Source organism: Neofelis nebulosa, chromosome X (assembly GCF_028018385.1).
Source record: "Neofelis nebulosa isolate mNeoNeb1 chromosome X, mNeoNeb1.pri, whole genome shotgun sequence".
In the NCBI taxonomy this organism is placed as follows: domain Eukaryota; kingdom Metazoa; phylum Chordata; class Mammalia; order Carnivora; family Felidae; genus Neofelis; species Neofelis nebulosa.
The window spans coordinates 34,100,747-34,117,987 of NC_080800.1; the positions used below are offsets into that span (position 1 = coordinate 34,100,747).

The 17,241-nt window shown below is 39.3% G+C and overlaps 1 protein-coding gene across 1 annotated transcript in view; it reads left to right on the forward strand.

The window, feature by feature from the left end:
- Nucleotides 1-17,241, forward strand: part of OTC (ornithine transcarbamylase) — a 61,630-nt gene that overhangs the window by 27,117 nt on the left and 17,272 nt on the right. Inside the window, exons 5-6 of the mRNA XM_058714414.1 lie at nucleotides 14,692-14,845; nucleotides 16,920-17,042. Of these exons, the coding sequence (XP_058570397.1) occupies nucleotides 14,692-14,845; nucleotides 16,920-17,042 (277 nt within the window). The remainder of the gene's footprint in view (nucleotides 1-14,691; nucleotides 14,846-16,919; nucleotides 17,043-17,241) is intronic.

The following is a 17,241-nucleotide window of genomic DNA, read 5'->3' on the forward strand; positions in this document are numbered from 1 at the left end:
CATAGCAATTGCCTCTCCTTGCTTTTTGTCGAAGTTAAACTTTGTAAGATGCGAAGAGATGGGATGATGTTTAAATGACAGTGCTGGCCTTTTCAAATCAAGAGAACAGTGCACACCTGACACTGATTGATGGCCTTGCCTCTCCATCCGCCTGTCTGGTTACTTTGGGGGCCCGGTGGAATAAAACAAAAAAAGTGACCACCCGTTGGTGAGAGAAGAACCAAAGGGGGAATACAGTGAATGTGGCAACAGAAAAGAAAAAGGCAAAACTGGGCTAGCCTCCCGAAGGCTGTTAAGTGCAATTTCCAAAGTGTCAATTATTTAGTCAAATGATTTAATTATTCGTTTATTCAAAAATATTTTTTGAATGCCTAGGTTTTCTTCCAGGAATTGTTTTAGCACTGAGAATGAAACGCTGGTCAAATCAAACAGAATCCTTGTTTGCATGGAAATTATACTCTAGAGGGAGGGGGCTTTCACTAAAACAAGGAAAGCGTGACGAGACCAGCAGGTTGGGATGAGTGTTAGGACGAAGCAAAAGCAGGGTCATCCGTGGGGGTTACTTTAGATTGCGTGGCACCCTCAGCCTAGCATAAACCCAAGTTCTGGACTCCCAGGAGGAAGGGAAGTGTTCAAAATCATCCATAGTGTTTATACAATTTAGGCAGTGAACCATCCTTACTATTTCTAGGACTGGTGGAAACCCTCCCGAAGTCTAAGTTCCCAGACGCCAGCTGAGGGCCAGCCCTGTCAGTAGGCCTTTCGAAGACAGCCATGTCAGAACTGCTGTGTTAGCTCATTTTTGCACAACTGAGCTCTCATCTCTTCTGGAGTTTGCTAAATATCCTTTACCTAGATGCACCCTAACTGGTAAGGGAGCACATATTGCACCCATAGGGGGACAGCCTCAAGATCTGAACTGTTTCCTCAGTTCAGTGTGGATCCCTGTAGGGCCAAGCACCCATCAGAGAGAATCAAGCATTGCTCAATTCCCTCTTTTGAAAAGTCTCTCTCAGCAATCCTTTCCCACCCCGTAACATACCAGAAGACACAACAGATACGTATTTTCTCAGGTAAATTTACTTCAGCTGTGAGGGTGTTTTCAGATTGTGTCAATTCTCTGGTGCTCTCCTGGGGTTAAGAGTTGGCTAGTCTATTTTTCCCTTCACTGTGGGCTTGTCCTTTTAGATGTGACACCAGAAGTGACACCTTAGCATGACTGAGATGATGCATCCTTCAGAAGTTTGAAATCGGATGGAACTTAGCAACAGCAGTGGGGCATTATCACTCCAGTTTCAGGGCTTTCTCGTTCTTCCATAATCACAGCTGTTTATGCCTAATGTTCTGAGTCCATCAGTGAAAGGGGCATAATAGCTCCACAGTCATCTCACTGTAATACGGCACTTAGTCATACAGCTGCAGGAACCATGAGTACGAAAGGCTTCCTGTAGAACCCAACAACGTGATGCTGGTTCCACTCTACTCACTTTCCCTATAGCTGTAATTTACTTATGGTAGCAATCGCTAGAATGTGTTCTACCAATGGAAAAGTAGTAGAAAGGAAAAGCAGCATAAACCACTGTATTAGTCTCTTAGGGCTGCCATACAAACGAGCACAAACTTAGTGGCTTAAAACAACAGAGATTATTTACTCTCTCACAGCTCTGGAGGCGAGAAGAGAAGTCCAAAACCAATGTGTCAGCAAAGCCACGCTCTCTCTGAAGGCTCTGGGTAGAATCCCTCCTTGGTGTTCCTTGGCTTGTAGCTGCATCACTCCAAACTCTGCCTCCACCGTCAGGTGGGCTGCTTCTCTGTATGTCTTTGTGTATCCCCTCCTCTTTTTATGAGGACATCCATTACCGGATGTAGGGCCCACCCTACCTCAGTATTACTTCATCTTAACCAATTACATCTGCAAAGACCCTACTTCCAAACAAGGTCACGTTCTGAGTTTCCAGGTGAACTTCATATGAGTTTAGGGGACACCATTCAACCCACTACATAATCACATATCCGCATGCCCCTGTAACAACACAGAAAGCTTTCAAATCATTGTCATTCTGACAGTTCAAATATTGGAAGTTATAGAGGGATTTGTGGATGAGACACAGTCCTCAAGTGGAGTGAACCGCTGTCATATTGAAAGGAATGTTTTTAAAAAGCTGGAATACTACTATTAAAGGTATTTATACCACTGATATCAAGCCTGAAAAAGGCAATCTTTCTTAGGTTTCTTACTAAAACGTTTTAGGGGCACCTGAGTAGCTCAGTCAGTTAAGCATCCAACTCTTGATTTCAGCTCAGGTCATGATCTCATGGTCATGAGATTGAGCCCTATGCCAGGCTCTGTGCTGAGCATGGAGCCTGCTTAAGATTCTTGCTCTCCCTCTCCCTCTCCCCCTGCCCCTCCCCTTCCCCCTCCCCCCTCCCCGCTCTAAAAAATGTTTTAAAATATTGGTACCTAATTAGGAACTAAGAAATTGGTGTGTGTGTGTGTATGTGTGTGTGTGTATAGTGGAAATATGATATCTCCATGAATTTTTACAGAGGTCACCAAAAAGCTAGCAGGCATGACATTTGTATATCCTTGGGTGAATGGTAACAAAAGCCAGTCCTTCACAACATGAACTATGACCATTCATAGTATACAGGCAATTTGCCATACTGTAAACTGCAGAGGCTTTGAAGCAGAGCTGGGCTTCAGTTTATGTGACAGCTCGTACCACATTGGTCTTGTGGTTTAGACCAGTTGCCTCTGACTCTTAGGTTTCTCAGCTAGCAAATGGAGGTACAAATACTGATCTTAATGAGTTACATGATGATGCATGAGATAATGTTTATGAAGGACAGGCACACAGAATAAATTCAAGTAATACTGATTGAACCAAATTATGGCCTAATTCAATCCCAGGACAAGCTCTGATTTAATGTGAGACATCACTCACTGTGGTCCCCTAGTCAGCGTACGGCGACCCAACACTGAAATTCCTATAGCACATTTTGAGGAGGTCATTCTCAATGCCATCATGCCCTACCCATTTATCCCCGAGGTCCTCAACACAAGGCATAATATCCAAGTCAAAATAATCTGGCCATTATAGAAGCTTTCATGAGTAAATTGCATGTGGCAATTATTAAACATCCCTGGGTTTCTTCCCACACCAGACCATTTGAGAGGAGCCCATCTAGGTTTGCTAAAGGTATTATTTTGTTTCCTCATTATTCTTATATTGATACAACTAAAATTATAACCTGGGTAGAGATATCAGAGCACATGGAATGTTCTCTCTCCTGGAGGGAGACTCTGTTAACAAGTTTATTCCTTGACCAATTTACATTGGGGATAAAGTCTATGTCTCCTCTAAGGCCTTGGCCTGCTTCACTAAAAAATAAAAATAGGAAATAATCCATTTTGTAATAATTACAGAGTTCTCAGTGGTGTCATGCACAGCCAAAAATTCCTCCCACTGTTTGCCAGTCAGCTATTCAACTGATTGGAGGTGTCACTGGTAACAAACTGGAATTCAGGGGGCACACCGTCCGATTTAAGGCAGGATAAGGACAAAAGGAAGAATGCATGGCAGGACCCTATGAGAACACAAGTTATGTTTGTCTCTGGCTTGTGCAATGCATTCACCACATTCCAATAGTTTAGGAACAACTCGATTTCTGACAGCATCAGGATGGTTATGTGATTGTCCATCTCATCAATATCCACATTTGCTCTTAAGATCCGGCCCAGAACACTATATATTGGTGGCTTTTTTTCCTGTTTTGTTGTTGTTGTTTGTTATGTTTGTTTGTTTGCTTTTTCGTATCTGTTCACCCGACCATACAGACTCCGCATCAGGCCTTCCTGGAGCCATGGGGGACTTTGCTTATAGTATTTTTTGCTTTGTTTTGTTTTGGCCTTCTGGGCATTTCAGTTAATTCATTAAAAAGTTTTGATCTTATACCAAAGGAAAAAATGTCAAAGAATAATAGAAATCCAAAGTCAGAAAGGTCTTTATGGGTTATTTAGATTAGCCATCCTTTTCATGCTGCCTCTACGCCATTTCCTCAAAATTGTCCTTGAGCTTGCATGGAAGCATCTGCTCTCAGGGCACTCTATACCCTGGGCTATCTTGTTTCATTCTGATGCAGTCTGACTGTTCTGATGAGAGTTTATACAAACCACCTGAGAGTTCTCTTCTACATTGAGTTGAAATTGGTCTTGTTATGACTCTTGTCCATGTTCTTCCGTTTTTTAGTATCTTTGTAAAGTCGTGTATTTTAATATATTTGAAGGTTTCAATTCACTGCCGTCATTGTTCTTATTGGTGCTCAAATTATCCCCCATTTGGCCAATGTGATCTGTCCTCAAATTGGCTACTGGGTCATTTTGACATAACTCTATTAGCCTTTGATAACTCCCTTGCTTTTTGATATGGCACGATGTTCCAGGCTCATCTTGCTCATTTCTTTACCAAGGCCAAGAATTAGCCGTTGCTCTAAGAAGCTCTAGTTCATTTTCAATTACTTGCAAAATCATGTTTGGAGGGAATTTTCTTTTTTGAAAGATAGGAGGTTTTTTTGTGGTTATTACCGTAATACTCTTTTTGGTAGGAAATACTAAAAGAGATTTAAAAATATAGATAGAACCATCAATACTGCCATCAGTCTGAAGTAATCAGTGTTAACATTTTATCTCCTGAGTCGTCTTTTCATTTAAAGTCCTATGCCATGTTTCTCCTTGTTCTACACAGTAAGGAAAGAGATGATGAAGGTGGGGAGGTGGGGTGGGGGTGTGGAATAGACCACATTTTAAACATTTAGGTAAAATCAAGTTGAATACATATTTTAACTTGTGGATTATTTTTAAACCCTAATATTGGCTATCAAACCTCCAGAGGAAAATGATATGTATGAGAAAGTTTAACGTTGGGTAATCTGGATTTTGCAAAGGCTGTTTTGCTACCGTTGTTGACAGATGCCCAAGATTGTCTACAAAACTGCAGGAATGCAACAGAAGGCAGACAGAACTCTATATAGGCAATGGAAATGAAAACAGACAAAAATCAAGTCATTATAGAGCCAGAGAGTATTTTAACTTGTCAGCCTTTCATTTGTAGCACATACAACACAGCTCTTACAACGTTTAAAACTGGGGTTTTCAATTGATGGAGAGCTACCAAAATCCCAGATTACTATTAATGGGCCCGTAAATCCAGCTCTAGGTATAGGTTTGTCATTGTTTCCAATGAAAAGGTTTTTTTTTTTTAAAGATCTTTAGTAGCTTGGAAGAAGAAAACTAAGAATGGTGATTTCTTTATGATTTATCGTAACTTTAAACATAAAGTAGAAAGCAGCATCATTTGCAAAATAAATACGAATTGTCTACTTAAAGGTCTTTAACATCTTTATTTCCAAAAGTGATTCCAATGTGGAAACAATCTGGGAGTGGCTCCTTTTCCCCTGTGTCATTAATTCCACTTCACCATCAGCTTCTGTGGTGGAAGGATTGAAGTGGAATTTTCTTTACTTTTTTTAAATGTTTTATTTATTTTTGAGAGAGACAGAGCACAAGTAGGAGAGGGACAGAGAGAGAGGGGGACAGAAGGTCTGAAGCAGGCTATGCATTGAGAACAGCAAGCCCGAAGTGGGGCTTGAACATACAGACTGCAAGATCATGACCTGAGCTGAAGTCGGACGCTCAAAGACTGAGTCACCCAGGCACCCCTTTTAGTTTTTTTGAGAGAGAGCAGAAGCTGGGGAGGAGCAAAGGGACACACAGAGAGGGAGAGAGAACCTCAAGCACAGTCAGCATGGAGCTTGAAGTGGGACTCAATCTCAAGACCCTGATAATCATGACCTGAGCTGAGATCAAGGGTTGGATGCTTAACCGACTGAGCCCCCCAGGTGCCCTTGAAGTGACATTTTCTATCAAGCTTTTTTGCACTCCCTTTTGCCCATAGATGCTTTAATGTCCAGGGGCTTTTTGTGCCTAAAGGAATGGACCTACTTTTTGTACCTTGGTTACTGTCCAACATATTAGTCTCATGAATTTATCAAGCATTTAGCATTCCTTGAAACATAAAATAGCTAACATTCCTTTGTGGCTCTTGAAATGTGGTCCCCAAACTAGCAGCATAAGCAGTACCTGGGGGTATGTTAGAAATGCAAATTCTGGGGCACCTGGATGGCTCAGTTGGTTAGCGTCCGACTTCAAGTCATGATCTCCTGGTTCAGGAGTTTGAGCCCTGCATCATGCTCTCTGCTGTCAGTGCAGAGCCCGCTTCGGATCCTCCGTGCCACTCTCTCTGTGCCCCCCTCACTCTGCTCTCTCTCCCTCTCCAAAATAAATAAGCATTAAAAAAAAAAGAAATTCAAATTCTTTGGGGCCCCAACCCACACCTACTGAGAGACACAACTGGCTGTTTTCCAACTAGCCCTCATGGTGATTCTGATGCGCGTTCAAGTTTCAGAACAACTTCTTTAAACATTCACATACTACTTAACCAATAAATGAAATACACGTCAAATGAACAAAACAAGTCTCCTCAACCATTTAAACACTAATTGCAAACATAATCAAATGCTTTTAAACATTTAACGTAATCATAATCCTAGCATTTCAGATTTCCTTGAATGCTCTAAACATTTTTAAAAGGAAAAGATATAAATAAAATGGCATATTGATTACAGAGCTGATTAATATTCTAACAACAAAACTGGCCACACCGCTATTGACATCATAGGTGTTGTTTTACATTCTTATCCCTACTTTTATTCTTTAAAAATTTTTTTAACGTTTATTTATTTTTGAGACAGGGAGAGACAGCATGAACGGGGAGGGTCAGAGAGAGAGGGAGACAGAGAATCTGAAACAGGCTCCATGCTCTGAGCTGTCAGCACAGAGCCTGACATGGGGCTTGAACTCACGGACCGTGAGATCATGACCTGAGCCAAAGTCGTATGCTTAACCGACTGAGCCACCCAGGTGCCCCATCCCTACTTTTATTCTTATCCTTATATGGTCCTGGAATTTAAACTTCTATCAATTGCTGATTTGTCAGAAATTCTACAAAAGACTACTTTGATACCTTTTCAGAACTTATGTATGTAATTTTACCAGGCTCATCTGGTAAAAAAAAAAAAAAAAAAAAAATCATCTCAGGAGGCTAGGAAAGCAGGTTGAATGGGTTGCTAAATACTCAATTTTGGTAGGTTCAAGATGAAATAAACTCAAGCTGCTAACCACTAGGCTGAATATATTTTTTATGACATAGTTTTCACTTTTTATCGTGGATCTATATGGGTTTCCTGTCGGTGCCTTAACATATTTAGTGACTTAAAACAACACAGATTTATTATCTTACACCTCTGGAGGTCAGATGTCTAAAGGTTCCATGGGGTTATGCTCCTTCTGGAGGCTCCAGGGGAGAATCCAAGTCCTTGCCCTTTCCAGCCTTCCTCTACCTTCAAAGCCAGCAGCCCGGCTAGCATCTTGTCTCTTTTCCGACATCTTGCCTCTCTCTTATGAGGACCACTGTAATTCTATTGGGCCCACCCCAGGATAATCTGTCTCAAGATCCTTAATTTAATCATATCTACAAAACTCCTTTTGCCATCTAAGCTAACACAATCACAAGTTCTGGGTATTAGGGCATGGGCATCTTCGGGGGGGCATTATTCTGTCTATCATAGGATCTCGATTTTCATTTTTCATATAAATTCTGACTTTTTACAAAAACCAAAAATAAAGTATCCTTTAAATTTGATTTTCTTTGTTTTTAATCTCTGGCAGACCCACTGTAATGTTTTTATGACATATTAACCTAGCCTGGTTGCGATATTTTAAAGTATATGCCTTTCTTAATGACACTGTTTTAGAATTAGTTAGGTCATCAAGAAGTTTTATTCCCAGAGAGACAGGAGGTGTCTGAAAATTTAGACTCTTCTTTAGGACAGTTAACTAAGTTATTTTGGAATAAATGGTTGTATCATCTTTCTAATTGGAAATTGAATATTGTAACTGGTGCTAGTTAACTGTTGGGCTCTTCCTCACTTTATATAAAACCACAAATGCTGAGGGCATCTGTCCATTTATTGTACAGTTTCTACTGTCTCTAGGAATTTGCTTTATAAATTAATGCAATTCTTTGTGATTTACACATATTAAAAATGATATGCATCTATGCTTTATAAACAGAAATATACTTAACAATAGCCCACAAAATATCTATCTGTATGTATATAGTTATATAGAAATACTTTCTTAAGTAAATAAATTGAAGCGTACGTGGTAATACTCATTGTTCATTGATACTACAATTATATTTTTGTACATTTTCTTTATATTAATCCTTTTCTTAGCATCATGGACTTCTACAAGCACAACTTGTTGTATTTGATGATTTTTATTACTATAAGTGATCACAACTTGACAAATAGGAGCTCCTTTAAGTAGATTCTTTTCCCTTTTAGCACTGCCTCTGCAATTTTACAACTGCTTTTGGGGGGCACCTGGGTGGTTCAATTGGTTAAGTGTCTGACTCTTGGTTTTGGCTCAGGTCATGATCTCCCAGTTCATGAGTTTGAGCCCTGCATCAGTCTCTGGGCTGACAGCGTGGGGCATGCTTGGGATTCTCTCTCTTGCTCTCTGTCTCAAAAGAAATAAATAAACTTTAAAAAGAGAAAGAAATATAAAAGAAATAAAAATAAATAAAATTGCTTTTGCTTCCTGGAAACAACAGGGTGTTACAGACATGTATTGATTTTTGTCCAGTGCAAGGACATAGAATTGACTATCCTCTAATAGTTTCTGGTTCCTTTTTTTTTTTTTTTAATAGAACAATATTAAGACCAAATTCTAGGCACTAGGGATACTTACAAGTGTTGAGAGGGAAAAGATTATAGCCACTGCTGCTGCCACGGGACTGTTCTTGATAGTGACTGGGCTAAAAGGAAAATACTTCTATAAGTGTATGAGATCTTGTTCTTTCCAGTATAGCATACCATGCTGTTACCTGTTACTTATCTTATAGTTTGAGATTTCAGCAACTACTAAGACTTTCCTCCTCCACATTGATCCATAGTTCTATCCAGCAGCAGAATATCCCACCGTCCCCCTCCTTCTCTCTTTATCTTTGAGGACATTGGTTCTTAGTCTTATCTTCATACCGGAATAACTTGGAAACCTTTAAGAATATTCATGTGAATCCCCCACCTCATCTTCTGCTTTAACTTTTCAAAGGACAGAAGGTGGCATCAGGATTTTTACAGCTCCATAGGGAGTACTGACAGGTAGCCCAGGTCAAGAACCTCTTTTCTAGGAGGTGTCGGGCAACCTCAATAAAGCAGACCAGGTGCTTTCCCATAATATTAGGCCATACAGTTTCCAGGGATACCAACTCTGCATTATAAACAGGGCAAGTAAATTCACGTTTCCCTTTTGGCTGCTTTGCTTCGAGAGCTCTTGGGATTGTTCAAGGGAGGGAACTACAACAGCCCTTTTTTGATCTTCTTGAAAAATTCGTATCTATAGGGCATTGACTCCTCCAATTGCCCCCTCATGTCTCCCTCTTTTAGCCTCATCTTTCTTCATTCTTTTCTAACCTTGCTCTAACTACTTTGAGGTTTGCCAGGACTTGGTTTCCTCATCTATATGTTTAAGATAACAGTTACATGCAATACCACACTAAATCTAACAAAACTCAACAATACACTGTAAAGTTCTTGAAACCATAAGAGGTTGGAGGCCCATGGTTCTAGCTCCCCAAAATTATTTGAGAAGCTACAATAGAAGTAAAATCCCATTTTCCTTCCATGAGATTCCAGAAGGTCAACTGCAATGGTTAATCCAGATTTTTTTTATCCTATATGCATACACTTTTTAGGAAGTGATGTATATTTAAAGAAGTCTTTTCCAGTCAAACACTCTGCTACCTCTCTCTCTCATAGGATTTTAGGTGTAATAAAATTAACTAATTCATCTGAAATAAGGAATTAATAATTATAGTTATAGACCTTAGTGGGATATCTATCTCCATTTAACTTACTCCATCATGATAGAGTTAAAAGCCTGTATTCTATAGTATGAAGCATCAGTATATCTGTACTGTGGAAGAAATTTGTATTAAGATCTTGAAGAAAAGGAAGAAGACCTAAAACTCTTCTATTTTAAATAGAAGCCTATGCCTTAGAAGAGTGGTTCTCAACGTTTTTAAGGTTATCTGTGTTACCCAGGAAACTTGGTAATAGTACAAAGACCCAGATTCTCCCCTATTTCAGGAACGTGGGTCTCTGTAGTTTATTAGTTCTTGATTTAGTTCTGATACACACCAAAGTTTGGGGACCATTGTCTTAGGGCATCCGATGGGAAAGGGCAGCTGGTTATTCTAATGAGGAGGCTTTAGTGGAGTGGATTATTCATTTCTCAGGATTTGAGATGCTTTTTCTCCTTCAGTTGAACTAGAAAGCACTCCCTGCCACAAGATTACGAACAAAATTCTCTGTTTCTGTGAGCTGCCATCTCTTGATTTTTTTTTTTTTTTTGGCCTGGTTAGGGTTCCAAGAAAAGAATGGTACTTTTAAAAATATGGTGGCCTCAATTCTGTCTTTATTAGGCATCTCAAACTTTAATATGCAAATTAACCACCTGGAAACCTTGCTAAAATGCAGATTCTGATTCAGTGAAACTGAGTGGGGTCTGTGACTCTGCAGTTTTAACAAGTTCCCAGGTGAGGGTGATGTTGTTGATCTGAGGAGTGAGGTGCTAGCTTTGGTTGTCAACCTTGGATGCGCACTGGAATCTCCTGGAAAGTTTTAAAAAATACCTATCCCTAGAGATTCTATTTTTCTGACAAAATTGATAAAGATTATGGTCTGGGCACCAAGAATTTTAAAAATTTTCCAGGTGACTTTTATATGCAGCAAATATTTGAAAACCCGCATCTCAAGTCAACCACCAACTATCACCTATTTTGCAAGAGAAAACTCTAAAGTGGCTCTTTCATTCACCTCTTTCATGTTACAACATACAATGTGATTAGATAGTTCAGAGCACTGGTTTCCAAACTTGACCCCTCCACTGATGCCCTGCCATGAGAAGTTTTTATCAGAAGTGGTAAAATAGGAAAAATAAAGACAATATAGTGAATTTCATAAGCTAAATTAATTCAATTCCAAGGATCATTCTTTGAGATTAGGTCATTCACACCTTTTTGGGTGTTAAAATGTCCTTTCTTTAATTAAATGAATATATTAACATATTACATGTATATATTTGCTTCCTGTTTCATGCCCCTAATTTACTAAACAAAAAGTTGGGAATCTTATGTTGACCTCCATATTGCTTTGGAAATTTTGCTGATCCATGAAATCTGAAAATCTGGGAATTATGGATATGAGAAATCCATGAAAATTTGAAAAAATCTGAGTCTAGGAGATATTGTTATAGGAATATGATTTTCAGTATTTGACTCTCTAATCTCTGGGGTCAGGGAACTTTTTTAGTGGCCCTTGAATTTTATAAGCACCAATAATTTTCTAAAGATTGAGTAAAAATGTCTCAGATGTATAAGAGGGACTAATTTCCCAAATATATGTGATAATTAAAATACAAATTTATGAAGACCATACTGAATATATACTAGCTTTAGTTTTTACGCATTTAAAAAGTTTTGTTTTTAATTTTTTTATTCAAGTATAATTAATAGTGTTATATTACTTTCAGGTGTACAATATAATGATTCAACAATTCTATACATTTCTCAGTCCTCATCAAGATAAGTGTACTCTTATCCCCTTTATCTATTTCACCTATCCCTCCACCCACATCCCCTTCTGGCAGCCACTAGTTTGTTCTCTGTATTTTAAGAGTCTGTTTTATTACTTGTCTCTTTTTTTCGTTTGTTCATTTGTTTTGTTTCTCAAATTCCACATATGAATGAAGTCATATGGTATTTATCTTTTTCTGATTTATTTCATTTAGTTAAACCACTAGGTCCATCCATGTTGTTGCAAATGGCAAGATTTCATTCTTTTTTTTTTTTTTTTTGAGAGAGAGAGAGAATGGAGTGGGGGTGGTGAACAGAGAGGGAGAGAGAATCCCAAGCAGGCTCCACACTGTCAGCACAGAGCCTGACATGGGGCTCAAACTCACAAACCAAACTGGGAGATCATGACCTGAGCCCAAATCAAAAGTCGGATGCTTAACCAACTGAGCCACCCAGGTGCCCCTTGATCTCATTCTTTTTTATGGCTGAGTAATATCCCATTGTGTATGTGTATACCACATCTTCTTTATCCACTCATCTATGGATAGATACTTGGGTTGCTTCCATATCTTGGCTATTGTAAATAATGCTGCAATAAACACAGGGGTACATATATATTTTTGAATTCGTGTTTTAAAGTTTTTGGGGTAAATACCCAATAGAATTACTGGATCATATAGTAATTCTATTTTTAATTCTTTTTGAGGAACTTCCATACTATTTTCCATAGTGGTCGCACCAATTTGCATTCCTGCAAACAGTGCGTGAGGGTTCTTTTTTCTCCACATCCTTGCCAACACTTACTGTTTCTCATGTTTTTCATTTTAGCTATTTGGACAGGTGTACAGTGATACCTCATTGTGGTTTTTATTTGCATTTCCCTGATGATGAGTGATTTGAGCATTTTTCCCGTGTCTGTTGGCCATCTGTATGTCTTTGGAAAAATGTCTATTCAGGTCCTCCGTCCACTTTTAAATTGGACTATTTGATTTTTCAACTGTGTTGAGTTGCAGTTTCTTTTGACATGGTAATAATATCTACCACTTTTTGATCTCTTACCATGAATAAGCCATCATACTATATACTTTAAATAGGTAATCTAATGTAATTCTCAGAATAACTCAATAGGATAGATATTATTATGGTTTTACAGATGAAGAAACCAAGTCACAGAGAAATGAAATAACATGTCCAAGGTCACATAGCTAGTAAGTTATAGAACCAGAATAGGAACCCCAAACCAGATACTCTATAATTATGACTATATTTACTCTAACTACTATCATGAGAGGTTTTCCAATTTTTTTTGCCATTAAAAAGAATTCTTTAAAATTCAAATGGTTAGAAACCTTTGGATTTTGTTAAATGTTTATTTATTTTTGAGAGAGAAAGAGACAGAGTGTGAGCTAGGGAGGGGCAGAGAGAGAGAGAGACACAGGATCTGAAGCAGGCTCCAGGCTGGGAGCTGTCAGCACAGAGCCTGTCGTGGGTCTCAAACTCACTAACTGTGAGATCATGACCTTAGCTGAAGTCAGATGTTTAACTGACTGAGCCACCCAAGCACCCCTGGTTAGAAGCCTTTATTGTGCGGGTTTCCCTTTAAATAATAAGAAACCAAGATTTTAAGCCAAAGGCTATCCTTGCTAGTTTGTTAGCTTTAGCTGAGGAACCACCATCACTCTGACACATGGAAAAAAGTTAAAATCTGGATCCAAGGCTCTCCTTCCAGATGTTTTCATGTGCAAAATTGAGGCAATGTGTTGTAATGGACTTTAGAGTTAAACTGACTTTAATTTGAATATGAGCTCCTCCAACTTGATTAGCTGCATGATAACGGGCAAGTTACTTTACCTCTTTGTGTCTTAGGTTCTTCTACTATAAAATGAGAATAATAACATCTATTTTTCTGTGTGTTGTTTGAATTCATGGCTACAATTTGGATTGTCTTGCTTTCTTGGTGGATTTTTGTGTTTACGATATTGAGCGCTTTCTGATATTTTCAGAGATGCCAATAGCTATGCAGAGTGCAGGGACAAGGGCTGAATACCTCCTCAGGCTCAGCCCCTGCAGGAATTTATTGTGGGCTGTGTCAGTTCAAGTTCATGGAGGAGCAGACTGCAAGATGGAATGAGACATGCAAGAGATCTGTAGGGGGAAACAATTGTGAAGGATCAAGGAGGGAGGAAGCAGGAGTAGGCGGGGAGAGCCTTCAGAGCATGATGCAGGTCTGACCCCAGTGAAAGAAGAGGAAGGAGGGAGTAGGGTATAAAGAACCAGAGACTGCAGCACAGCTCTGAGAAAGTCTCAGCCAGGCCAGTGGGGGACCTTGGAGCAAAGAGTGCCCATTGGAGCTCAACTCTGGTGCCCCCACTGGGAACAGCCTGGGGGGAGTGTGGCCTTAGTGGGAACACTGCAGTGTATCCCAAAAGTACAGCAGCTGGATTTTGTCAGCTAATGGGACTCCTCCCAGAAGGTTCTCTCTTGTGGGACAATGTGTGTGTGCACCTTCATGGCTGCCACACTGGTACTTTCAATTTTATAGTGAATATGTGTATTTGTCTCTGGGATAATGCAAAAGAAAATTAGCCACATGCAAGGTCATTAATGTACCTTGTTTTTAGCCTTGTCCCTTAAAACTTTACCAACTGCCACTTACCAATTATAATTCATCATCGTGACTGTTAGGCCCACGATTGCTTTGTAAAAAATAATAAAATTAGCGGTCACTGGATAAGACCTTTGGAACACCATCTGGCTTCTGTAATGACTACATGTTTACTATTAGCTTTTAAACCTGTCACGTTGATAGGTAGCTGTAACTTAGTAGAAATTCTAATTTATTAGCATTTCTTATTCCTGTTTAAGACCATGTATTAAAGAAGGAATTAATAAGCATAATTAACTTAGATTATCTTTTCTTGGTTTGCTACAGCGTGTTGTCAAGCATGACAGATGCAGTGCTGGCTCGAGTGTATAAACAATCAGATCTGGATATCCTGGCTAAAGAAGCATCCATCCCAATCATCAATGGGCTGTCCGATTTGTACCATCCTATCCAGATCCTGGCTGATTACCTCACACTCCAGGTTGGCTCATTCTTTGCCTTCCACAAGAGCAAAATCATCAAATTGTTCCTGACTAGTTCTAAATAGAGCCATTTAAATAATGGTATTGATGTTTTGTTTTCAAATATCATCTTGGCAAAGAATTATAGCATATGTGTGCATACCAAAGATCCAAGGATGACAGGACATTGTTAAAAACAGATCCGAAGATCCTTCTGTTCTCAACCCAACTCCCAACCTCTTTTAGCCCCCCTTTCATCCCCTGTTCTCTCAATTACTTTGCTTTTTGGTGACATATTTAACACAATGGATGAACAGAGAAGGCTGGAGCATGCAGAATGGAAAAGCTTTATGTAATCCAGCATACATCAGGCTCTGTGGCTTGGGAATGAAGACTGGTAGAGTGTGCTTTGAATATTCAAAGTGGTCAACTACTAAATCGCTTTCTGAGAAGGAGGCCATTTTCTATCATTTTAATATACTGATTGTTTAGGAGTTAAGAGCATGTAGAATTTAGAGAACTGAGGCGAATTCAGCTATGTCTCCTTAAATTAGAAACTTGAATAACTTGGAAAGATTCATCTCTTTTGGGTTGCCACAGCCAATCTACACGGGCTTGCCACCAGGAATCCTGACAACCATGGTTTCCGTGTTGATGGACTATTCTGGGAAGACAGGGAAAACTGGATAGGTCCATATTCCTCCTTATTTGGATAAGCAACGCACATATGAATGTGAAGTTAAACTCGAAACTCTTTGGTGATGGGGATAAAATTCATCCAAAGATGATACAACAATGTAGGATACCAAGTGGCTGTTTGCAGGTGTGGCTTTACATATATGCCAGATAATTTAATGCTTCCGCCTGGGGCTTTATCATTACTAGATTACAAATGTCCTATCCATCACACTGTCCCCTGTAGAACCTGGTGCAATGCCTTCATATAGAAGATACTCAAAGCAGGAGTTGAACGAATAAACAGCAGCTTATTAAGAACACAATCTAAATCAGATGGGCTCGAATTTAAATCCTAGCTTAGCCATCTAATAGTTCTGCGGACTCCAAATTGCTTTGCCTTTCTCTTTTTTAAATATTATCTTTATAAATATATAAAATATGTGAAACCTACAGACACTTCAAAAAAAGCAAACAAACACCTTTGGGCCCATTACATAGTTTTGTCAAATGTAACTTCAGAATTTTTTAATTTTTAATGTTTTTAAAAATTTTTTTTAACGTTTATTTATTTTTGAGACAGAGAGAGACACAGCATGAACGGGGGAGGGGCAGAGAGAGGGAAACACAGAATCGGAAGCAGGCTCCAGGCTCTGAGCCATCAGCCCAGAGCCGGACGCGGGGCTCGAACTCGCGGACTGAGAGATCGTGACCTGAGCCGAAGTCGGACGCTTAACCGACTGAGCCACCCAGGCGCCCCAGAATTTTTTTGTTTTTAAATAAAATATTTCAAGTAGAGTTGAAGCCTACTGTGTAACTCTCCCTGATCCCATTTCCTCTCACCCCACAGAGAAATTATTATCCTGGTGTTTGTTTTTATAATTCCCAGGCATGTGTTTATACTTTACACATCTGTATCCATAAACAACCAAGAATATTGATGAGCATGTTTTTTAACTTCGTATAAATGGGAACACAGCCACCACGTTCCACTGTTCCAGGTGCATTGTATTTCCCCTTTCTAATACCAATGAATGTAAGCTCCACAAAGGCAGTGATTTTTTTTTGTCTCCTTTCTTCATTGTTCTATCTCCAGGACCAAGGAAAGCCTCTAGACATTGATGGCACTCAATTTGTTGAATGAATGAATAAAAAAATACAACAAAGATTCAGATTTGAAATGTATGAAAATAAGAGTCTCTGTACAAGTTCATATGATGTCTTGGTTTGAGATATTAAGTTGTTTTGCTATTTTTTGGGATTGCACATTCATGTTATTGAATGGCCCTGTACAATGCAAAAAAAAGTTTATTCATTCCAACAAAGTATTAAAAACTATGTTTCCTTCATTTTAGCCCTAATAATTGTTTCACATAAGTGGACTTCCTCCTGGATATAATCTTCTCGCTTGCCTTTTAGGAACACTATGGCTCTCTGAAAGGCCTTACCCTCAGCTGGATTGGGGATGGGAACAACATTTTGCATTCTATCATGATGAGTGCCGCAAAATTTGGGATGCACCTTCAGGCGGCTACTCCAAAGGTAGGGAAAATCTCTTTGCTGAGACTAACTCTCTCTTAAATCATCCCAGATGCAATTACCCAGTGAAAGCAAACCTCTCTTCCATTCAAGGCAAGCACAGGTGAGGCCACGAAATTTAGTTTACGTTACCAACCTTACTATTACAGCTATCTGGCCTCTTGAGTGCCCAATTTCCCATCTCTACACTAAGAGATAATCT